We start from the raw sequence: 25,839 nt of genomic DNA on the forward strand, positions 1-25,839 counted from the left end.
AAAATCAAACCAACAGATATCTGTCAATTATAATTTTTTTTCCCAAACATATCATTGGTTATACACACACCATAGCTGAAGCATTGAATATTATATTTGTTGCTGTGCACTGATTGAAGGAATAAATAGAGAATTTGATGAATGTACAGAAATGAAATGTTCTTAGTTTATGCATAAAAGTTATTGCTTTTTTTGCTTAATTTCTGTGTACTAAATACAAAAATTATGAATTTTTATTATATTAATTAAAAACATATCACAGCAGATATGTTAAATGTGTGCTATAATTCAATGTCATTAAAATACAGGAAAAACTGCATTGTTTCATTCCCACACTAGCAAGACTGTAGATTTAATGGATGATTGTTTTCTACAGCAGCAGGTTTGCGAGGCAACCAGAGGGAGTAATACTCTTGATCAGATTATTAGCAGTGATTATTCATGCATTAAGAATCTGCAGATAAAGGAACCACTAGGTGGCAGGGTTCACAGTGTAATGATGTGGGATTTACTCAAAGATGTAACTAACATCAGGGATAAAGGGAAGGGTTTTTGCTTTTGTAAATGTAACTACAGCGGTCTCAGACAGCGTTTAAATTCTATACAGTGGGACCAGCTGATATGTTGCCAACAACAAATTCTAAATGGGATACAGTCACGGAATTAATCTTGGAAGCTACTGGGTTTTCATACCAACCAAGAAATACTGTTCAACGTTTAGGCTTAAATGGATGTCAGATGAACTAATGAGACTTGTGGCAGAGAAGAAAAATTCATGGGATGCATATAAATTATCAGGTGACACACACATGCCTAGAGTAGATATAAGATAGTTTGTAATCAAGTCACAGAGGAGGTTAGGCAAGCAAAGGCAGATTATGAGAAATATTTGGCAGAGGATGCAAAGAAAAACAGTAAAGACTTCTTTACTTATGCAAATGCTGGGATGAATCAGATACTTGATATCGATGGTTCGATTGTTGATGACTGTACTCAGGTAACTGACAAACTGAGTGAGTATTTTGCATCTATATTCACACGTGAGGAATTCTGTAAGGAAGGGGAGGACAGAAGTTTACTAAACTGTTACAGGAAACTTAATGATTTTGTAATAACTGAGAGCAAAGTGGAGGAAAAATTGAAGTTAAACATAAGAAAGGCACCTGGGGTGGATGGGATCTATCCAGTTATATTGAAGGAGGCAGTGAGGGAAGTAAGCAAACCCTTAGCCATAATTATGAGAGCATCCTTAGATTCAGGGAGACACCAAATGGACTAGAGATGTGCAAATGTAGCCCAAATTCACAAAGGGGATTCAAATGGTGACACAAATAATTATTGACCTGTTAGTTTAACTTCTGTTCCAGGGAAAATAATGAAGTTACTGGTTGAACCCTGTCTGACCAATCTGATTGAATGATATGTTGTCACAAAGGAACTGGATGCAAAAAATAATTTTGATTTTAGGAAAGTAATTTGATTTAATTTTGATTTTAGGAAAGCTTTTGATACTTTTGCACAGGCAAGACTATTATACAAGTTGGAGCAGTATGGCATTAAGGGAAAGTTGCTGCTATGGATAAAGGGATGGTTGAGTGGGAGAAGACAGTGGTAAGCAATGGCCACTGCTCTTCGTGGACTAATGTTATTAGTGGTGACCCCCAGGGGTCTGTTGATGTTTTTTGGTTTTTAGGAGCATTAGCAACTAAGGCCATATTGCTCGGGGGATATGCGGTGGTCATTCCCTGACCTTTCCGCATCCTCCGTATTTGGTGGTGACAGGCCCGAATCGGGGTCAAATCAAGAAGCGTGTGCTTCTTGATTTGATTCACTGCTGCTCCTTCCCACCTGGCTACGGAGGCGCCTCAGGGGTCTGTGTTGGGCCCATTGTTGTTTTCTATATTTATCAATGTTATTGATGTAGGTATATCAGGCTTAATGTCCAAGTCTGCAGATGATATGAAGGTCGGTAAGGTTGTTAATGACAGTAAGGATGGTATGCTGCTGCAAAAGGATCTAGAAAAGTTGAGTAGATGAGCTGAGAGATAGCAACTGGAATTTAACATTGACAAATGCAAAGTGCTGCATATAGGTAGCAGTAACTCCAGAGTAACATACTACTAAGCGGTACTACATTCAGGGTAGTGGAGAATGAAAAAGACAATTGTGTAGTCAGTATGAAGTTTTCTGAGCAGTGCTGGCAGATTGCAAGAGTAGCTCATGGGGTTTGTCAATGATATATAGGAGTTTTTCACAGGGATAAGGAGGTTGTTTGGTTGGTTTGTTGTTTAATGGCACAAGGGCCGCTAAGGCCGTATTGTGCCTAGGGATAAGGAGGTGATTATTTCCTTGTATAAGGCAATGGTCAGGTCACACCTTGAGTACTGCATACAAGTCTGGAGGCCTCATTTTGGGAAAGAGGTAGAGCTGCTAGAATGAGTACAGAGAAGGGCAATGAGATTAGTGAGTGGAACAAAGGTTTGCTGTTACCAAGATAGGGTTAAGTTCTGCTAATTGCAGCGTTTGGAGACTAGGCACCTGCAAGGTGATCTAATTGAGGTGTATAAGGCCATGAATCGTTTGGGCAAGCTCAATGCTGATGGGATTCTTCCTCTTGCTCAAATTCCGTGCGAGGGAGCATAAATTCAAATTGAGGAAAGACAGTTATAGAACAGATGTGCGGAAATTTGTATTTAGCCAGCGGGTGACCGATTGCTGGAACAAACTCCTATCTGGCATGGAAGTTGAGAGCTTAAATAAATTCAAGACTGAACTAGACCAACTTTTAGAGTGAATGGAAGGATGAAACAGGGAATTTTTTTTTTTTTTTTTTTTTTGCTAATGCTGTATAAGCTTACTTTCTTGCATCATGTATCATAATATGCCACTTAACAGGAGAGACTGCTTCTACAGGGATGGGATACACTTAAATAGAAAGGGTGCAAGAATGTTTGCTGATGCTATCGAGGCAGTGTTAGGTGGGTCGGAAAACTGCTAGATTGGGGGGATACAAGGACTAATAGATTAACAGTAGCCTCTGGCAGAGGTGAAAGTGATTCTTGCACTGCTTCTATTGGAATGATCAGCGGCTTGGAAAATAAGATGCACAGGATATTTCAGAGACTGCTGGGAGTCATTGGGGTACAAGTAAACACATGGGTTGTGTTAGGATAGCTAAGAAAAAGAACAGGTGCATGTATACTTGCGTGTACACCAATGCTAGGAGTTTGGTAAATAAATTTGATGAATTTGAGGTATTGCTCAAAGCATCAAAGGCGGATATTGTTGGGATATCAGAGACGTGGTGTCACACAGATATAAGGAATGCAGAACTGGAATTTGGAGAGTACAACGTCTATAGAAAGGATAGACAGGATTGGAAGGGAGGAGGGATTATGCTATTAGTTAAGAAACACATAAAATCCAAGGAAGTGAAGCCAGTCGAATTCGGTGGACAGTGCAGTGTCGAGTCAGTTTGGTGTGACATAAGCATTGGGAGATCAAAATTGAGAGTAGGAGTGTGCTATAGGCCTAATGACTCTGATGAGTATAATAAGAAACTGTACAGGGAAATAGAGTGGGCCAGTAAATCAGAGAGTCTTATAATGGGGGATTTTAATTTCCCAGATATTGACTGGAATTTGTGGGTTGGTCACTCACACACTAGCAAGGCTTTTGTGGATTTATTGGATGATTGTTTTCTAAATCAGCATGTTCGGGAGGCAACTAGAGGGAGCAATACTCTTGATTTGATTATCAGTAGTGATTCTTCATGCATTAAGAATCTGAAGATACAGGAACCACTAGGTGGCAGTGATCACAACGTGCTGAAGTGGGATTTACTCAAAGAGGTAACTACCATCAGGGGTAAAGGGAAGGGTTATTGCTTTCCTAAAGGCGACTACGATGGTCTGAGACAGTATTTAAATTCTATACAGTGGGACCAACTGATGATGTTACCAACAGCAAACTCAAAATGGGAAGCATTCAAAGAACTTATCTTGGAAGCTGCTAGGCTTTGCATACCAACTAAGAAATATTGTTCAAGGTTTAGGCCTAAATGGATGTCAGATGAACTAATGAGGCATATGGCAGAGAAGAAAAATGCATGGGATACTTACAAATAAACACATGACACAGAAGCCTATGATAGATACAAGTTGATATGCAACCAAGTTACAAAGGAGGTTAGGCAGGCGAAGGCAGATTACGAGAAATCCTTGGCAAGGGATGCAAAGAAAAACAGCAAGGAGTTCTTTACTTATGATGTAAACTCTAGAAGGAAGGGGATGAATCAGATTGGTCCACTTGATATCGATGGTTCAACTGTTCATGATCCTGCTCAGGTAGCTAACAAACTAAATTAATATTTTGCATCTACATTCACACATGAGGAGTTATTCAGGAAGGGGGAATGCCATAGATGAAGTAAACACTGGCAGTGAGCTAGATGATCTTGTAATAATTGAGAGTAAAGTGGAGGAAAAATTGAAGATAAATACAAGAAAGGCACCTGGGGTGGATGGGATCTATTCAGTTAGCCATAATTATGAGAGCTTCCTTGGACTCAGGGGAGGTACTCACAGACTGGAGATGTGCAAATGTAACCCCAATTCACAAAGGCTGACAAGTAATTATAGGCCTGTGAGTTTAACTTCTGTTCCAGGAAAATTAATGATGGAAGCACTGGTTAAAGAAGCACTAAAGGATCATCTTGACAAGAATTCAGTTATAGCTCAGACACAGTATGGTTTTGTTAAGGGAAGGTCTTGCCTGACCAATTTGATTGGATACTATGATGTAGTCATAAAAGAATTGGATGCAGGGAATAACTTTGATATTATATATTTGGATCTTAGAAAGGCTTTTGATACTATTGCACATGGAAGACTGCTGCACAAATTGGAGCAGTGTGGTATTGGTGGCAAATTGTTGCTATGGATAAAGGGGTGGTTGAGGGGGAGAAGACAGAGAGTGGTAATCAATGGACACTGCTCATCGTGGACTGATGTTATTAGTGGAGTCCCTCAGGGCTCTGTGTTGGGTACATTACTGTTTTCTGTATTTATAAATAATATTGATCATGGTATATCAAGCTTAATGTCCAAGTTTGCAGACGATACAAAGTTTAGCAGGGTTGTTAAGGACGCTACTGACGTTATGATGCTGCAATAGGATCTGGGAAGGTTGAGCAGATGGGCTGAGAGGTTGCAAATGAAGTTTAACATTGACAAATGTAAAGTACTACATATGGGAAACAGCAACCCCAGAGCAACGTATCAACTTTGTGGTATTACACTGACAGTGGTAGAGAATGAAAAGGACCTGGGGTAATTGTGCAGGCAGATATGAAGTTCTCTGAACAGTGCAGACGGGCTGCACGAGTAGCTCATGGTGTCTTATCAATGATATACAGGAATTTTTCTAGCAGGGATAGGGAGGTGATTATTCCCTTGTATAAGGCAATGGTCAGGCCACACCTAGAGTACTGTATACAGGTCTGGAGGCCTCATTTCAAGAAGGATGTAGAGCTGCTGGAATGAGTACAGAGAAGGGCAACAAGGTTAGTGAACGGAACGAAGGGTTGCTCTTACGAAGAAAGGCTCAAGTTTTGCAAATTACAGTGTCTGGAGACTAGACACCGGAGAGGTGATCTGATAGAGGTGTATAAAGCCTTGAATGGTTTGAGCATGCTCAATGCTGATGGGATACAGCCTCTTGCTCAGAATAATCACCTGAGAAGGCATAAATTCCAATTGAGGAAAGACAGATGTAGGACAGATGTGCGGAAATTTGCCTTTAGCCAGCGGGTAGTTGGTTGGTGGAACAGACTTCCATCCCTTGTTGTGGAAGTTGATAGCCAAAATAAATTTAAGGCTCAGCTGGACAGGTATTTCGAACGAATGGAGGGGTGAAGTGGAAGGGTTTTTTTTTTGGTTTTTTTTGGCTGATGCTGCATAAGCTTGCTTTCTTGCATCATATGCCTCTACTAATGCTAATGCCAAAGCAATGACAGCATATGATTGTTTAATTTATTAAATCAGAAGAAATGCAAAAGATATTTCAGAGCTTGAAATATATGTTGCATTTCATATACTGTTGATTACAAAATATTACAAAATATGGAGTGAAAACAATAACTTATTTATTAATAGTTAATCAGTTAATTGGTACCAAGATAATTTAATGTACTGTGTACATTTACTAACTTGTTTTTTAATTATTATTATTATTATTTTATTTTTATTATTACAGTATCTTGGTATTCAGATAGCTGAATCACATCTTGGCACGTATAACCCTAATTATAACATTAATTTGCTGCATTAGTTTTGTGATATATTTAGTGTTCCTTTTTCTACAATAGTCTTGGAGACATAACTACACTTATCTTTAAAGAATTAATCATGTTTATTTCTATATTTTTAAGCTTAGTAGTATAAAATTACATACAATTTCTAGTAGCTTTGTTGTGAAAAAAAAAAAAAAAAAAGGAAAAACATTACAGAATTGGTTAAAAAGGCATACTGTGCATATTTAAGGATGAAACCTGGCAACCAACATAAACAATGGATGCCACACCAGGTCTGCAACACTTGTGTTGAATAGTTGAGGATATAGATTTAAGATAAGAAAAAGCGCATATCTAACATGCAAACCTATAACACTAAAAATAAAAAGGCACTTTGTATCTGAATCTACAACTTGTTGTGTCACCTACCATGCACGGAACTAATATCACTATAACTTCACTGACAGAAACTCTCACAATTTCATCACCAGGTTCCAAATTTATCTTGAATAAGGCGTTTTTATTAGGCCACACAGTGGAGTAGGAACGCCTTGGCATTGGAGCAGGTGCCAAGGGTGCCGACAGGCCACATCAGTACAGTGACAAGCTATTTCGACACCCGAGGCTAGCTGATGAAATGGCGCCCCTCGATGATGTCGAATCAAGATGACAGCACAAGGAGGGTGAAAATTAATTTTCACATGCCGATTCAAGCCTGCATGCATCCTTGCATCTGAGTACATACTGCATAGCATCATAGATCTATTTGCTGTCCAGAATGTAATTTTGAAGGGACCAATCAGGCAATTATTTCATCAGCACATGCTCGAATGCATAGTAGTTCGCAATTCACGCATTGTGTACAAACTGAATAAGTTATAATTTATAGTGTTTTTGTGACTGTTATATAAACAGATAATCATGGATATTGTGATTTATAATTTAAATAAAACAATAAAGGGCAAATTAATTTTAGACATGCCACCAAAGAAAAAAGTGGACATCAGTACCGCGTAGAAAGACTGCATAAAGAGGAAATTAGGAAAGAAAAAAACATTCTGTTAGTTTACAAAACTGGCTTAAAATAAGCTACTCCAAACCTGAAAGTGACAAAGAAAACGAATGCAATTCGAACGAAGATGAAACAAATGATGCCACTGAAATGGAAGTCCAAGAAAAAGCTCAAACAGTTGAAGTTATTTTAAAAGAATTAGAAAGTGTGGACAATAATCAACAACAGTTGGCAGAAGAAAATGATGGCAGCAATAATATTAACATGGAACATGTAAGTCTGAATTTTAATGATCCAACCACATGGAACTTTAATACCCACAAAAACAGATCTTTTATGGTGCAACACGGTCCCAAACATATAGTCTTAAATAAGTATCCTGTCACTAATGGCCAATGTTTCAATAACTCGTGGAAATACAAAAATGAAGGTATTGAAAGAAGAAAGGGAAAAAAAAAAAAAAAAACACCAGACAGGAAATGGTTATTTTTTTGCAAAAACAAAGATGCAATATATTGTTTTCCGTGTCTCTTATTTGTATCTGGCACAAATAATGTTCCATTTTACAGCTCAGATAGATTTAAGGATTGGAAACATCTAAATCCAAACGTTCTTTTTCACGAGAATTCATTACAACACAAACAATTTCACAAATTGGAAATTATTAGAAAAGGGTCTTCAAAAAGGTGGACTAATTGATGACGCTGCACAAGCAGCACTAAGAAGCGAAATTTTGAAATGGCATCATATATTGAAATGTATATTGTTCTGTGCTGAAAATAATTTGGCATTTCGTGGACATGCTAGTAATATCGATACCGAAGAAAAAAAAATTGTGGCATATTTTTAAACTTGATAAAATTTGTCAGCCAATTTGACTTTGGTATGAAAAATGCTTTGGAATCGCATATTAAACACCACACTATTTATCTCCAGAAATTCAGAATGAATTTATTAATTTGTTAGCAACAAAAGTACGAAGTGAAATAACTTAAAATAACTAAATGCAACAAGGCATAATATGTTAAGAGTAAGAGTTTTATATCTATATAATACCGGTGTGGATACGCCACAGATAACTCTAAAGGAAAAACTATAGTAGGGTGGGAGGCATCATTTCCTCTGTATCTCATATTGTACTCAATGATAGGCCAATAGCTTTGAAACGGTGCCATTTCACTTTCAAAACAACAGATGACCACTTGTCAGGATAAAGGGAAACCACTCTCTTCTAAGTCTCTAACAGGGTGCTTACAACAGAAGGTTGACCAGAGCCTAATGTCCGAATGTTTAACACACCTTGGTCTGTCCGCTGGCTATGGATACACAGAAAGTAATTGACCAGCTCGACTTCTTGGTATCTGGGACAGGTAGACGGATAGATTTTACGGGTCCCACTGAGTTGCAGATAGTAATCTCTTTATCTTTTAATTCAAGCGTAACAACAGCACTGGCTTGTAGCCGTGAAGGGTATTGTGTACAGCGTGTGCCTTTTGTATGCAATAAAGAGTTCTTCTTCACTATTTCTTGCTTGAAGGCCACCATGGGTGCGAACGATGTGTACCCAGTTAAGTCTCGTAATGCAGTCGCTATATGGAAAATTTTCTTCGTTCTACGAATGAAGAAAAATTTTGTTTCGATAAAACGGAAAAAAAAAAAAAATCTAAAAAAATTCAGTAAAGAATAAAATTCTATTTAGCAAATTCAAAAAAAAAAAAAAAAATCGGTAAAAAGAAAACATTTATCTCTAAATAGAAAAATTCACTATAAAGAAGTTTGTTAAACAGAGGTCTGACTGTACTTATTATTTATTATGATTTTACCAATTATCAAAAAAAGGCACGTAGCCACGAATTTGCCAAGGGCGCCGAAAACCTAGCTGTGCCTCTGAGGCAACAGATAAGTAACTTAACTTGAGATGGAGGAAAAATGACCGCAGCTGAGAAATAAGCGTGGAATATTTTCAAAAATGTTCAAACTTAGAGAACAAGGATGCTAATTATAAAAGTATTACTGAAAATATTCTCAATAAAATTCAAAAATTAAGATGTAAGGTGAGCTGAAGGATTAATTTCTTGAATTCGCAGTTTTTTTTTATTTGTTTTAATTAAAAAAAAACTAGTTTTTTTTACTGAATTGAAAATAGTGTTCCTTTTATTACTAACATTGAATTAGAAAACAGAAATCTAATGCAGAAATCTGTATTTTTCATTAGCTGTTTGCATTTGGTTTCTACAAATCCAGCAAAACCAAGCTCTAGGGCAAGATTACACCAGCCCTCATTCCTCATTGGAACCTCACAGATGCCAGGCAAGTATGGAACTTGAGTACAAGAAACACTGACCCCTTGCTCACGTTAGCATCTCTTAAATGCCAAACAAAAAATCTCATAATTTATAGTATATTGGTTAGGAGAGGTACACAGCAGGATTTGATTTTATTTCCAAATTAAATAAAAAAAATAGAAAAAGAAAAATTTAATAAAGTGACAAATGTCAGGCACTATATTAGCAAAAGAGGGTTAATGGAAAATCATGTTTCTGCAAACCAAGGAAGATGAAATTTCACCAGATATAATGGAGACAGGAAGAATAGACCAATGAAGGTGGAATTTAAATGTAATGACAGATTACTCCTAGACTTGGAACGGTCATTTCAGACCAAAATACCTAGAATTCATTCCAGGTACAAATGTTCACTTTTGTATTTTTTTTTTTTAAATCAGACCACAGATAAAAAAAAATTACAAAAAGTTTTCCTTTTTTCAATTTATGGAAAATTCTTATAAGATACAAAAATATGGATGTCAGTGTTAAAAGTAATATAACAAGATTAGGGTGGGTAACAAATAAGAACATCAAGTTTCTATTTGTAGCCCTGCATTACAGCTAGGCCTCGCATAACGCGAGTTCGATTAGCACGATATTTGCTTAACGCTATTTGATTTGATTATTAGATTAACGCTATTTGAAAAATGATACCACTTTTCATTTTACACGATGCAAGTTTCCAGTTAACACGATCTTTTTTTTTTTTTATGCGATAGCTGAAAAAGATTTGAATCACGCGTAAAGCTTACCGCGAGTTGTACGGTCAATAAACAAACGTTTGCCTGCTGCCCGCCTCGGTGTGTTCCATTAACCATCAGAAGAAAACATGTTTGTCTCCTGCTAATAAAGTCAATGCAGACTTGCATTTAAAAATTCAAATTTTTAAATGAGCCAGATGAAAATGTTACCGCGAAGGAGATAACAGTAAAAGAATTAGATGAAATCTTTCATATTGCATAGAACCTCAAACAAAAGGTTTGATGTTCTCTGTGATATTTATTTCGCCAGGGCCCAGAGAAGATTGTTGTTGGCTATCGGAAATTGATTGATGAAAAGAGAAAGTCAACACTGTTCAAATATTTCCGCAACAGTAATTTCTTCATTGTGTATTTTATGTCAGAGGTTCCCAAAGTTTCTCGGTTCACGGCACCTTTAATGTCAGTAATTTTTTCAGGGCGTACCCAGACCAAAAGAAATACCTAACAGTTTCGTTTAGTAGTTAGGTCGAAACAACTTAATAAGAAATGCTGAAACTGTGAACTACCTCGAGCTAGTAGTTCGCGCGGTATCCGACAGATCTGGAGTATCGCTGTTTCCCTCGAAAATTTAAAATATTCCGTGGCGCACATCTTAAGAACCACTGTTTTATGCAATAAACATTTAATTCCATAATTATTTTCATTATCTTTTACATCATATACAGTTAAAAAGTTATTTAAAAGGTATTTTTAAAATTCTTTATGGACATTCCAGAAGGTCAAGGACCAATTATAATTTTTCCTATTGGTTATTATATTCGATTAACGCGTTTCCACTTTGTGCGATGCGCTCGTGGGACGAATTAATTGCGTTAATCGAGGCCCGCCTGTATATCCAATTCTGTAACAAAACCTATTATTTCAGGTGCCATTCTTGCGTATAATTTTATGTACTGCTGTTCATTTCTGTGTTATTTTGCTATTTGCCATTCCTTTATGTTATTGAGTCAACCAGAAACATTTGATTGTAACAGATATAACTACTAAAATCATTAATCATAGTTTCTTCAATAGTTAAGGAAACTGATTTTAAAACAACAAAAACATTGCTATTAGCAAAATCTGGATAAAATTTTTTTGATGAAACCTTGTTATTCCTATATCTTCAGATTGTGTCATTCAGCACTGTTATTAAATGAAACCAAAGCAAATTAAGGCTTTATTAGCAGAAACAGCAGCAAAAGTCCATGACATTAAAAACTGTCACAGTTAATAAAGCATGCTAAAGCTTGGAAAAGGTTACATTAAATAAATAAAAAAGTGTAATTTTAAAAGAAGGAAGGAAATATATAATAAATCGTCACTGATTTATCCACTTTTATATTTCACCTATTTCAATTTCCTCCTCCATTTACTTTTTTGTTATATAAACAAGTATACCAATTTATGTGAATATTTAAAACAGAAGAGTAGAAGAAAGGTTAAAAAAAAAAACAACTATATCTATTATGATTAAGAGTTATTACCTTCCTGCTTTGAGCAGGTGAGAGCTGAGGAGATGGAGGCAGACTTTTAGAAACAGGAGAGAATTGATGGGTAGGGGGTGCAAGGTTGTGGACTGACCCTGTACGGGTCATAGAGTAGTTCTTGGAGTAGCCAGCATTGGCAAGATTTGAAAGAAGATGCTGCAGCTTCTTCCCACGGATCTATGGAAAAATGTTAGTACTAATTTCTTTTCCCCTTTTCTAAATTAGATTGCATGTTAGTGTATGAATTGCTAAGTAAAAGAGGAGGAAAAAAAAAAAAAACAAAGCAGCACTGTTTTTAAAAGATGAAAAAAAAAAAAATTTTAAGCAGCAGATATTTAAATTAAAGCTAATATAAAGTTGCAAGAGAAAACTAAAAATATAGTTTTTAAAAATATCTTATGCAAGTTAAAAAAACAATCTGTTCATTGACATATGCAATCAGCATACATTTCTCAGGACAGTTATGAAAATCCAAAAACAAAGTAATAATATTCACATAATTTTTAAATGCCACATATGAAAATACTTTAAAGAATCTAAATGTTTTTGTTATAGATGCATCTATTTCTGATGCTGTTTTTTTCCCTCCCCTGTAAAAGCAAAGGAAAATAGGTGTTGAACATCTGATAATTTTAATGAACAATGCAGTTTCATGGCAGTATTCATTCAATTTCTGGCAGTAATAAGGAATGGCATACTCTTGGTAACATAAAAACTGTTTACTTTCAGTTTTATATTTTTTACATTTATAGTTTCACATTTTAGCAATCAAATCATTTATCTCATAAATAAATCGTTTTGTTACAACTAATAAAACTGAAGTTTTATGAAAAATTTTTCTGATAAAACAGAAAAACTAATGACTTGCAGAATAAAATCGACAAGAATATATCCTACAATAATGAAAACTAAAAGTGATAAGGATATGTTTAAAAATAATAAAAGAGTGATAAAATATACAAAACAAGAATATACACCAAATAGTTTCTGGATCAATCTGTTCCTATATCAACTTTTAAAGTATGGTAATAACCTTCATTATATAAGAGAGAAATGTAACTAAAGCCGAGAGCATAACATAAAACCAAAATCATATTATGAATACCAAATATGAGAGAGAGAGAGAGAGAGAAGTGAAAGAATGGATAAAGGGAGGGAAAAGGGGAAGAACTGTCTATACATAAATTTCTTATATAACAAGGTGATCAATATCCAACCAGGACATTCAACAATGGCAGCACAATCTGGCTCCATCTCTCCACAGGAAAAAAAAAAAAAAAAATTAAAATAGTGGAGCATCAACACCTCTGAACAACAAGGAATAACATACAAATTGACCATATATCTTTGCCATAGCATAATTTGGTACTAACAGATTCAAAAATATATCCTCTTCCAAAGCTTCTATTGGGGGGGGGGGGTTACCTTAGCATCCACAGTCATACATTGAATCTATCAACGTATGGTTGTGAGTGCTGAGAAATCAGAGGACATTAAGACAAATATTCAAGCCATCAGAAATATCATCCTGAGAGAAAAAATCCTATTCTTGAGTCTTTAATATTAACGTTTGACACAGGACCCTCTCTCTCATATTTGCAATTTATGAATCACACTGGTTTTCTCATATAATGTGCTTTTGTGATTACATTTCCCTATTATATATAATGATAGTTACCATTATTGTTCTTAAGGTTGATACAGGAGATATTGCTCAGAAAGCTAATTTGTGTATATTTCATTGCTGTTAGTGTTTACAATGTTTTTTCCTGCAAATATTTAGTCTTATTTTACAGTAAAATTTTTAATAAAACTTCAATTTCATTGTAACAGGATTTATTCTATAAGATGCTTATTCACAATGCCTTTTTGCTATCATTTCATTTATGTTTCCACTGGTATTCATTTAAAAAATGGATAAAGTTATAGAATGAGTAAAATAATCAAAATAAAATGAAGTAAAATAAATAACAGTCCAAAGTTTTTTTGTGGGCATCCTTCCAGTGATGTCAGTCAAAGCTGTCACCTAGGTGTCTAAAACACAAATGGGAATTTACTTAAATCATCCCATTTGTGAGTCTAGTGCATTAAACTTTGACAAAGTCCTTATCTAAATTGTTTCATTGTTTAGATAAAAAGTCAAGACATTGTGTATAAAAGACATTTGGAGCAACATTAGTGTTAATTTCTTAGATGGTAAGTTTTATGTCATAATCAATATACCAAAACTGAACCATACACTTTACATTGCAGAACAGATTACCTAACACTATAATGGTATCACTTTTCTAATTTTTTTTAATTTGAACTATATCATGAAGGTGTCTTTGAACTTCAACATGAACTATTTATTAATTGTTTGTCCTTCCTGAGCATATTCATGGTGGACAAATCACTCACAGTTAAAAAAAATGCTAGCAACACTTTTTTGGCACGGTGGAAGGAGTCCCACTGGGATGACTGCCTTTTGGTTTTGGGACCACATTTGTAAATCCACATTTCATCTCCAGTTAACAGATGCAACTCGGACATGTTTTAAAAATATATTGTTGTTAAGTGAGACAGTAAAATAATCAGGAAGTGACTTGTTGGTGGTGTTCTGTTCCTACCTTAACAGCCACAGCATGAACTTTGCAGAAACATGCCTCACATTCAATGTTTTTCATTAAAATACAATGGCATGATCATGTCATTCAAGATTCTTCAGAAACTTCACAAATGGTTAATCTTCAGTCATTTCATATAAAAGTTCATGTTTGACATATGACATCATTATTTGATGGAGTTGAGAGCTGTACAGATTGCTTTCAGCAGACCTCTTTGAAATGGTGGTGCCTATTAAAAACTTGTGGACTATTTCAGTGTAACATATTTTAAGAAGATCAAATGTTTCACGTTTTTTGATGCGAAAACATCTGGTGGCACCTACTAAATTTTGGACTGAAGCGAAACCAATTTGTCGGGAAAATGCAACGCAGAAATTACAATTTCCATAAAGGTTACAAATCTTCACATTTCTTTTAGGTATTTTGATTTGTATACAGGAACTCCCTAACTTACGTAATACTTGACTTACGGAAATTCGACTTTACGTAAGTTTTTCGACTTTACGTAAGCTGGGCAGTGCAAACTTAAAAAAAATTGTGGAAACGCATTTTGTATCCCATAGGAATAAATGGAGGTATTGTGAAAATATCATGATGTGAACCCAATAACACTTTTTTTTTTTTCGTAATTTGTTCAAAGTAATTGGAAGTTGAAAATTTCGCTATATTATTAAGCTATTTATCTCTCTAAAAGGTCACATTTATAATGGAAATTGCACTACCCTTCCATTGTTATCATATGTTCCCGTTATAAGAATCAATTTTGAACGCCTTCGTGATATTTTTCTAAAGCACGTTTCTGGAAGTCACGACCATAAAATAAAAACACTTTGCACTTTCCGGTTTATTGGGCTTTTCTGTTTCTAATTAAAAACGGGTAGTAAACTTGATCTTATTGCATTTGCGATAATACCGATAACTGTAATTGTGTGGGTTTTTATGCTACGTGTTCCCCCTCACTGAAACCTTCAATCATATAAAAAACCAATTTTCAGAAACTTCTCTTCATTCCTATTTATGTACTACAATGATGAAGGGAAAGCGACCAACGAAAATTGCAAGTGGTGGTAGTGCCAGGAAACAAAACAAAATTGATTTAGAAATGAAGATGAAAATGATTAATATAGATGATTTTAAGTATAAAGCAGGACAAAGTTTGTCATCTACTGCAAGGGAATTAGGTCTTGCTGCTTCAACAGTGAATATTATTTTAAGGGACAGTTTGTTTTGTTATTTGGTTTTTAGGGACAGTTTGTTTTGTTATTTGGTTTTTAGGAGCATTAGCAACTAAGGCCATATTGCTCCGGAATATGCGGTGGTCATTCCCTGACCTTTCTGCATCCTCCGTATTTGGTGGTGACGGGCTCGAACCCCGGTCTAATCAAGAAGCGTGTGCTAGGCACTGCTGCTCCTTCCCACCTGGCAACGGAGGCGCCTTTAAGGGACAGTGTGCGTATTATTATTTTAAGAGACAGTGCTCAAGAACATGTCAAAGAGTCAATGCATTTAAGATGAACAGTGATCACAAAACTGCGTTCAGGTGCTATATCAAAGATAGGACCTCTTTCTTGGGGCTAATGCAGCGGGAGATTACAGATTAAAACCACTGCTTGTGTATCGTTCTGGAAATCCTCGTGCATTTAAGGGCATCAATAAAGCCATCCTGGCTGTGCACTTCCAAACGAACTAGAGAGCATGGATAACAATATCTCTTTGAGGATTGGTTTAAATGCTGCTTCATTTAAACCCTTTTACAACCCTTCAGAGGGTTGTAAAGACAACAATGATCCTTTCAAGATTTTGCTTGTGGGCATCCTTTGCTCCTGGACATCCTAAGCATCTAGATGATTTCAATTCGAATGCGAGTCATATTTCTTCCGCCAAACATGACTTCACTCATCCAACCTATGGATTAGGGTGTTATTTCGAATTTAAAGGCATACTATTTACGCACATTTGCTCGGGCATTGTCTGCAGTAGACGATGAGAAAAATTTTATGTTAAGAGAATTTTGGAAATCTTACAATATTTACCACACCATCTTAAACATTAATAAGGCCTGGGCGGAAATTACTAAAAGTTGTTTAAATGGCGCATGGAAGAAAATATGCCCACAGCATGTAAAAGGCTTCAAAGGATTTGAAAAAGACGAATCATATGAAGAGGTTCCAGATAAGATTGTAAAGGTTGCAGAGCTACTTGAGTTGGAGGTTGATGCCAAAGAAAGAAGAGAAGGAATCATCTAACGAAGAACTTATTGACTTGCAGGCAGCAATAGTGAAAGAAGAAAATGCTGAAGAAATTCAAGATGAACCAAATGAGGAATCGAGATGCTTCATCACCAGAGAGATGGCAATGGCATTTCGTGAAATTGCATAAGCAATGGCAAGGTTTGAGAAGATGGATCCTGACAGTGAACGATTCTTAAAAGTTAACAGAGGGGTGAGTGATATGCTTGCTTGCTACAAATAAATCTACGATGAAAAGAAAAAAAAGCCACTGTCCAGTCATCCATTAATATATTCTTTCGTAAGGTTGAGCGGCCGACCCCTTCTAAATCTCCACAGCCCTCAAATCTCTGCAGCAGCGCACTTATCAGCTGAAGACATTGATTCTGGCAATGATGCTCGAGAGGTAAAACTTATTGATGTTATGCCAGTCTCTTCTCTTTTTTTGTAATTTTATAATTTTGAAATTGCATGCTTTTGTAATTTTTCCTGCGCATGAGATAAAAAAATTGAATAAATACAATAAATAATTCTATTACATGTTTGTCTAACATTTCTTTTTTGATTCAATCAATTCAGCGAGCACAGTTGCGAGTGCTACACAAGCATGGGGGAAATTCCCCGACTTACATAGCATTCTGCGGAATGCAACTCTTACATATGTCGGGGAGTTCCTGTATATAGATTACGAAATAAAAGAGCTTTTGTACTGTAAATATTTTATTGGCCATACAAATTTCCATAATTTCAGCTGGAAGACAAGATACAATGGATTTATGATAGCTAAATGTCTCTGGAAAATAGAGTCGATTGAGGTACCCGATTTTGTAGTTGAAACTGAGGGATTAGTGTTGAGAGTTAGATCGAATGTTTCTTGCAGGAAAGTAATTAATGGTTTAGTTTCCTCCAATCCTAAGTTAACGTTGAGATATTTTTAAAAGATATCCAGTGGTATCATATGCCAATCATGATCATGGGTTGGTACGAGTACAGCAACAAAACGAGATGAATGAAGTCAATTATATCCTGTATGTCACAGAAATATAGACAACCATTTTAAGTATCATTTGATCATTAGATAACATTTAAGAGCCTTGTTCTTAAGTGATTCTTTACAGCTATTACACATAAGGATTCCGTCGACATCAACATGGGAAATGCAGTGCGTATCAATGGTGTATCTTTAGCAGCTGGTTTTTTTGTCGTCTTTGATGATTGCAAATGTAGCATACAGAACAGAAATCATTTTTCATAAATATCCTTTCAAAACTCGATGCACATTTTTATACAAATAGTATTCGGCTTAAGGAAAAGAAGCTTGATCATTTAAATCATCTGCTCTACAATTGGAGAAATGCAGAGCAGATGAGATTAGTCACTTCGGTTACATCATTGTTAGATGGAGCAGCAGCACTGCTGGTTGAAGGCCTGCTAAATCCAATGCTTGATTTTGTTTGTCTTTTATGCAATCTTTAGTCTTTGTTGTTCTTGCACACTCACTGCTACCCCTCAGTATTTTCTTAGGTTGGCTTATTCAATACTCTCAACCATCTCTGCATCTGACTTCGGCATCGTTGAACTCTAAGCTATAGCAATGTGGCATTCAGTCCCTTTCACTGATCAGAAAATTATTGGTGTGAAAACATCTATAGCAGCACCTAAAATGGAATGGAATAAATGCAGATTGCAACTTGTATTGTTGCAACCATACTATTCAACAAATGGATAATCAGGCTAGTGGCATGGATTTTGCTAACCTCTTCCAAACGTTGATTCAGTGGAGTAAGTAGCAGGTGTGAGCATAAAACGTTACATCATTCATACTAAATATTTCAACCTGAAGTAACACTAATGTTGATTCTGTAGAGTAAGTAGTGGGTGTGAGCATAAAACATTACATCTTTCATAACTATGGTTCTAGCTGTTAGATTTTAAAACGGTTCTGATTTTTGTCAAAGATCTTTTCATAAAAAATATCTTTTGTGCATACAGGAGTACACATGGTTTTTTTTTTTTTTTTTTTTAACACATACATATTGTTCAGCTCACTCTGGTATTCTGAAATATGACAAATTATGAAAATGAATATTCGTTACCTACTTGATTTGATTTGGTAGTTGTTGGCGCATCGGCTTCTGTGGCCATATTGCACCTCCCAAGGTTTTTGCAGTACTTTGATCCAAGCCCGAGGCGGGAATCGAACCCGCGACCTTTGGGTTGCCGGGCAGGTACTTTACCCACTCGGCTAGCCCGGTCGGCCGTTACCTACTGACAATCACAGAATGCCATAAGTAAACAGCTTACTGCATAGAGATAAGTATAGGATATAACTAAACATGTTATGCTTTGGCACAGTGTGACTGTTGATTATAAGTTGAACAATCATAATCCACATACCTTCCCCCCCCTTTTTATTTTAACAGACATCATTAATAACTTTAAATAAATGAGCATCACAATAGCCTTCAGAGAAGCTTAGAACAGCAAGAAAATTCTGACTTATGACCAGAATCTGATTTTCTCATCTTTTCATGATATTCTTTTGTTATAAATTTAGACACAGTGACAAAAATTTTTGTTATAAATTTAAACATAGATGAAAGTCTGAGTGACTATTGCTCTTCAAAAAAAAAAAACTGGTTAACCAATCTGACAAATTTTAATTTCTGAATTTGACCTACTTTCAAGACAAAACTTTTTCATATATATAAAATGCTGCAATTCAACTTTATAGCTGTACACCACAATTTCTTTCTTTCTTGTAATGAACACAAAATTAGATTTTGGAGCTGTTCCTCACAAGGTTTTTATTTAATGGGAGACTATCTACTGAATGCTGATTTTATATTTTGGTAGTTTTATATTTCAAGTACTGCCACTACATGAAAGCAAGACTAGCAATTTAAATAAAGATGATTTCTTTGCAGTTGATTCAAGACACTGGTGCAGAATCACCTAAAACAAACTTTTCATTGAAATAACAGATTTAGAAATTATTTGTTTGAAGTTCTGTTTTCTTTCTTTTTCTATTTTTCCACATTGAGTAATCATATATTTTTTCTTCTCTTTGTTTTCTTTAGTGGTGGTGGTGCAGCTCTGAAAGGCATGGTAATAATCTACTCCTTCCCCGACTTACGGAATAACTGAGTTAATAGTTTCAAGTAATTCATTTTTAACATTTGGTTCGGGGAAGAGGAACAGCAAGTATAAATGTAATACAAGTCCACACTTCTGAACATTATATTATTAAATAATTAGTAGAATGGGTATTTTTTATCATACCAAAAATCAGTTACATGCATGTATTCAATTCATTTTGGAAATTGTAGCAAAAGTTATCAATTACAATATAAAATTAAAATGACTAAAATTTTTTCCATTTTTTTTCTAGGTCCAAAAATAGGAACTTACAATAGGAGAAGCAGCAGAACATTCTGTGGTATACTTTGATTGGCTGGCTAATATAGGTACATTTGGCTCAATTTTCTTATGGGTGTCCTCTTCATCTAGATATCAAGCATTAATGATCACACAATAAAGAATTAAGGTGTACAAATATGAATATATAAATGATAATTTTTATATAGTCAAATGCCCAGTTCTTGACCTTCTTGTAAATGTGAACCCATGCAAATTTTGATAAGCGGATGCAAGACAATGTTAAATGGAAAATTACTCATATAATAGCACACATCTATGTATCTTTATAATCAATTAAAAATAGTACCACAGAAGGAAAAAGGTGCCTAAAAAAATTAATTTTTGTAATTATTAAAAGTAAAAATTAAACTTGAATTTCATATATTGCTCAGAAGGAACATGAACAACATTCCAGTAATTTCTTAATCAAGGATTATGTGCTATTAATTTAATATGTCCATTTCAGCAGCAGTTATTCCTCATCTAAAGCAATGATTATAGAAAATTAATTTCCTTTTTTATTAAATTAAAATCACATCACTATTTGTACAATTAACGTCATTATTTAAATCAATTAAAAACTCACTGACCTAATTTTTTGCAGTAACTTAATGCCATATTAATGATGCAAAAAAAATTATATGAAAAGGTGAAAAAAATAAGTTTAAAAAAAAAACTGACCAAGAGAATGTATCACTCCGGCATAACCTATTGCAGAAAGATCCCAAAAATGTCAGACCAAAACCAACAGTTACAGAAACAGCAGTCACCTGCCAATACATGAAATTAAAAGAGTAACAGAAGAAAATACAGACATTCTATAATATATCAGTTTTAGCAAACACATGATCCCATATGATCATGACCAAGGTGAGAAAAATGAACACAGATATCCAATTTGGAAATTTTGGAGCAAAAGAAAGTTACAATGTTGGAATGTACTACTGGCCAGACATTTGGAGGGTTTGAGTTTTTGAGGCATTTTAAAATAAGGTGTGCTTCATCTATGAAGGGGCAATGACAAACTTGTTTGTGTTTGTGATAAACATTTAATTCAGTTTGGAAATTACCTAACAACAAACTATTGTGATGGTAAAACATTCCTTTCCTAAAATTTGTGGATATACTGCCAGTATACTAATAATGACACCTGCTTGTAATCAATCATGTGTTTAATGTTGCATAACTTATGGATATTTATGCTACCTGTTTCTCTTTCTTTCTCATGATTTTCTCCACATAACTGAATTTTTGAATTCCATAAAATTCATGACATTCCATGAAAAGAAATCAATAAAGTGATATCTGTGTTTTGATAAACCTTTGGCAAATGATGAGCAAACTGGCAATTGAAAGGTAGGTGACCCAATAGGATCATACTGAAAGTTAGAATGTGCAATGGTGTTTTTAGTAGTATTAACGTATGCTCAACTGCTCTGATGGTGTCAGAAATTAAAATAACAGTATACTTACTTTTAATGAACATGCTTTTTATGAGGATAAGGTTTTATAAGGTATCTATATCTTTTTTTTTTTTTTTTTTTTTTTTCAGATGTAGAGAAAAAAGTATTTAATACATGATTATATAAAACTGGTTTCTTAACTCTATAATCATGAGAATATCAAATACTAGATTGTAGATATAGCTTAGCTTAATTTTCAGCACTCACCTCATAGTAATCCGCTTAGTTGATTGAAAGTTTTACCACGTACATAGTGGTTATGTTATTAGAATCTCATAACCACGTACATAGTGGTTATGAGATTCTAATAACTTAAAGAAATTATAAATTTAAAAATTACTAAGTTATGAGCTTTAAAAATTTTTCTAAGAAAGGAAAGTGCACCTTCCATTCTATGGTTGTCTAATTAAAATAAATTAAAGTGAGATAAAAGTCAACAGACGCACATGAGCAACTTTCGAAATCATCTTCAGTTAGCTATAGTGGGAAGTTATATACAGGTTGAGTTCCCGAAATGCATTTCAGTGCACATGGAAACTTTATACGTGCTAAATTCCAAATAGGGGAGAAGTTGGTTGGAATCTTTTTGTTTAATGTGTTGAACGATGTGTGGCACTTAAACCACTCAATGACAAGTGCTTCATTTTGAAGGATTTTATAACTGGAATTTAGTTTAACTACTGTAATTGCTGAATCGATGAGTGGGTTATGATTATAAGATTGAACATGTTATGTTAGTTCTGTACTTGATAAATCAGATTTGAAGCTATTAAAGTGGTAGTATGCATGCATGTTAGAAATTTTTGATGTCCCAAATTTTGCTGTTGTACTGCCTATATAACATGCTTGACAATCTGATTCACATCTAATCAAATATACAATGTTATTATAATCCTGTGTCCCATATTCATATGTTGTCTTGTATGAATTAAATTTAGAACCTAATTTGTTATAAGATGTAAATATTAATTTGATATCTGTATTCTTAAAAACCTGTTGAAGTCGTCTAGCATATTGTTGATGGAATGGGAGGGCAATAAGGGGGTTTGTGTATCTTATTCACGTGGTTATTAATTTTGCTAGGGTTATCAGTACTATTATGGACTTTAGTGATGGTTTCTTTTATTAGTTATAATGGGCACTTCCTGTCGAATTTTTTGGTGAGGTATTGCAATTCTACAGATAGGTCTGTTTGTGTGTGACTATATTTGATAGATTGTATAGAACTGCTTTTTTGATGTATAGAGGATGGTGTGAGTACCGAGGCCCATGGGAAGGGCCTCGGTATCTCTGCCCCTTTATCCGAAATTTATCTCGCTTTTATTGAAGAAAAAATACTTCAACCCTTTCCACCAGGGATTAAATTGTATATGAGATACGCGGATGACGTCCTTTTAATGGACAACAAAACCACTATCGATACTTTATTTAACACATTTAATACAAATATGAGAGACTCAAATTTACTATCAAAGTAGAAACCGATAATAAAATTAATTTTCTAAATCTTACTATATACAAAATAGGTACATCTTTAGACACCAAAATATACAGAAATAACACACATACAGGTAAGTTCTTACATTACTACTCACACCATCCTCTATACATCAAAAAAGCAGTTCTATACAATCAGATATACAATGCTACGCATTGTATATCTGTTGTATACACTTTTGCGCATGGAAGACTACTATACAAATTGGAGCCGAATGGTATTAAGGGTAAGTTGCTACAATGGATAAAATGATGGCTGAGTGGGAGAAGACAGAGGGTGGTAATCAATGGGTGCTGCTCTTCATGGACTAATGTTATTAGTGGAGTCCCACAGGGTTCGATGTTGGGTCCACTGTTGTTTTTTATATTTATCAATGATATTGATGAAGGTATATCAGGCTTAGTGTCGAAGTTTGCAGATGATACAAAGGTTGGCAGGGTTGTTAATGACAGTAATGGCAGTGTGCTACTGCAACAGGATCTAGAAAATTTGGGCAGATGGGCTGAGAAGTGGCAATTGAAGTTTAACATTGACAAATGCAAAGTACTGTATATGGGTAAAAGTAACCCCATAGAAATGTACCAACTGTATGGTACTACACTTAAGGTAGTAGAAAATGAAAAAGAAATTGTGCAGTCAGATATGAAGTTTTCTGAGCAATGCAGACAGGGCAGGTCATGGGGTTTTGTCAATGATATAAAGGAATTTTGCTAGCAGGGAAAAGGAGGTGATTGTCCCTCTGTATAAGGCAATGGTCAGGCCATGCCTTGAGTACTGCATACAGGTCTGGAGGCCTTATTTTAGGAAGGATTTTTTTTTTTTTTTTTTTTTTTTGATTTGGTAGTTGTTGGCGCATCGGCTTCTGTGGCCATATTGCACCTCCCAAGGTTTTTGCAGTACTTTGATCCAAGCCCGAGGCGGGAATCGAACCCGCGACCTTTGGGTTGCTGGGCAGGTACTTTACCCACTCGGCTAGCCCGGTCGGCTCAGGAAGGATGTAGATTTGCATTTGCTTGAGCATGCACAGAGAAGGGCAACAAGATTGGTGAGAGGAATTGGTGAGAATTGGTAAAAGGATCCTCTTAAGAAGAGAGGCTTAAGTTCTGCAAATTGCAGCGGTTGGAGACTAGGTACCTACGAGGTGATCTGAGTGAGGTGTATAAGGCCTTGAATGGGTTGAGCATGGTGAATTCTGATGGGATTCTTCCACTTGTTCAGATTACAAACCTAAGGGGGCATAAATTCAAATTGAGGGAAGACAGATGTAGAAAAGATGTTGTGCGGAAATTTGCCTTTAGCCAGAGGGTGGTTAATTGCTGGAACAAACTTCCATCTGTCGTGGAAGTTGATACGTTAAATAAATTTAAGGAGGAACTGGACAAATATTTAGAGGGAATTGTTGTGCAAATTTTTTAAAATTTATTATTATTTTTTTTTTTTTGGCTGATGCTGCATAAGCTCATACACTTGCTTTCTTGCATCACATGCCACTACTACTACTACAACTAAACCAAATACTTAATAATTTGGTACACCTTGATGCCTAGTAAACTTGCCAAGAAAATTGAAGGGATTAAGTCGAAAATAGCCATTTTACTGGATGATTTTGAATGGCTCATGGAACAATCCATTGCTAACATGTTTTACACATTATGCATATGATTAGAAATAATTTTTCTTTCTACATGTTATACTGATTTCATATAGGTACAAACCACAAAATTTAGAGAAAAAAACGTGGTAGTAGAGGTTCTGTCAAAACAACTGATAAATTTTGATAATAAATAATGTTTATTGAAAAAAAATTGCAGAACAAACATTTATCTATTTTGTACATTTGAGAGTTTTACCCTGAAAATATTAAATGCAATAAAAGTGACCCTTTCAACACCTCAAATTCTTCCATTTGGCTATGGATTAAAGAGATGGAATTGCAACTTCTCTGTTTCACTTCCATGCTTTGTTTGTAGTTTGTGCATAAGAAGGTTGACTCAGATTTGCTGGGTATCATGGTAATATAGTATTATTATCCTCTCTGCTTCTTGGTAGGTGATTTCACATTTTGTTTTGTATTTTTGTATGTTTTTCGCTCTTCCAGTATTTGCATTTTTTTGAACAGGCAGTGTGATTCCCATACAGTTTGGGTACTTTGGATTCTGATGGACAAGTTTCAACTGGTAATAAGACCCAGCTCACATATACTGAGCCATGGCATGCTGGAAATGCCAGAAATATGATTTCTGGCACTTGAAATGGCAGATAGGATTTAGGATGATTGGTCTAATCTTGCAATTCAAATAAATGGCTTTCACCGATGTAGGTGTTTTAAGCGTATTAAAGTTAAGGATCAAATTTCAAGTTGGGATGATTATTTCAAATGGTGATTCTGTTCACATCAGTTATACCTTGCCTTTATAGCTCATTCTTAATCTCTTCTTCAGTGACAGTGATGACATCCCACTCACTTATAACATCCCTTTGTTATTTAGAGTGTCATGTGGGGGATGTCACAAAGATACTTTGTAACAGTATCCCCCGATAAAAACTCCAAAAGTTGTCATTTGAAGTAGACTGAAATTGCATGATACAGCATATCGTGCACCTGCAGTACCCACTGGGGGATCCATTAATTGAATGCATTTGATTTTTAGGTGGTCCGACAAAGCTCTCAAGACATTCTGAAAGGAAATGTGATAAGTTTCCTATTGATTGCTCAGTAGTTGAGCGAATAATCAAAAACATTGGAGCTTGAAGTGAATCACG

General features: G+C 35.2%; 1 protein-coding gene across 1 annotated transcript in view; it reads right to left on the reverse strand.

Moving 5' to 3' along the window:
* LOC150090913 (PDZ domain-containing protein 8-like) overlaps positions 1–25,839 on the reverse strand; it is a 218,063-nt gene that overhangs the window by 42,825 nt on the left and 149,399 nt on the right. The window contains exons 14-15 of the mRNA XM_090377161.1: positions 20,107–20,201; positions 11,859–12,038 (exon numbers count right to left, since the gene is read on the reverse strand). Coding sequence (XP_090233287.1) covers positions 11,859–12,038; positions 20,107–20,201 — 275 coding nt within the window. The remainder of the gene's footprint in view (positions 1–11,858; positions 12,039–20,106; positions 20,202–25,839) is intronic.

This window comes from Mastigoproctus giganteus, chromosome 1, assembly GCF_048544385.1.
Source record: "Mastigoproctus giganteus isolate SK-2022 chromosome 1, ASM4854438v1, whole genome shotgun sequence".
Classification (NCBI taxonomy): domain Eukaryota; kingdom Metazoa; phylum Arthropoda; class Arachnida; order Uropygi; family Thelyphonidae; genus Mastigoproctus; species Mastigoproctus giganteus.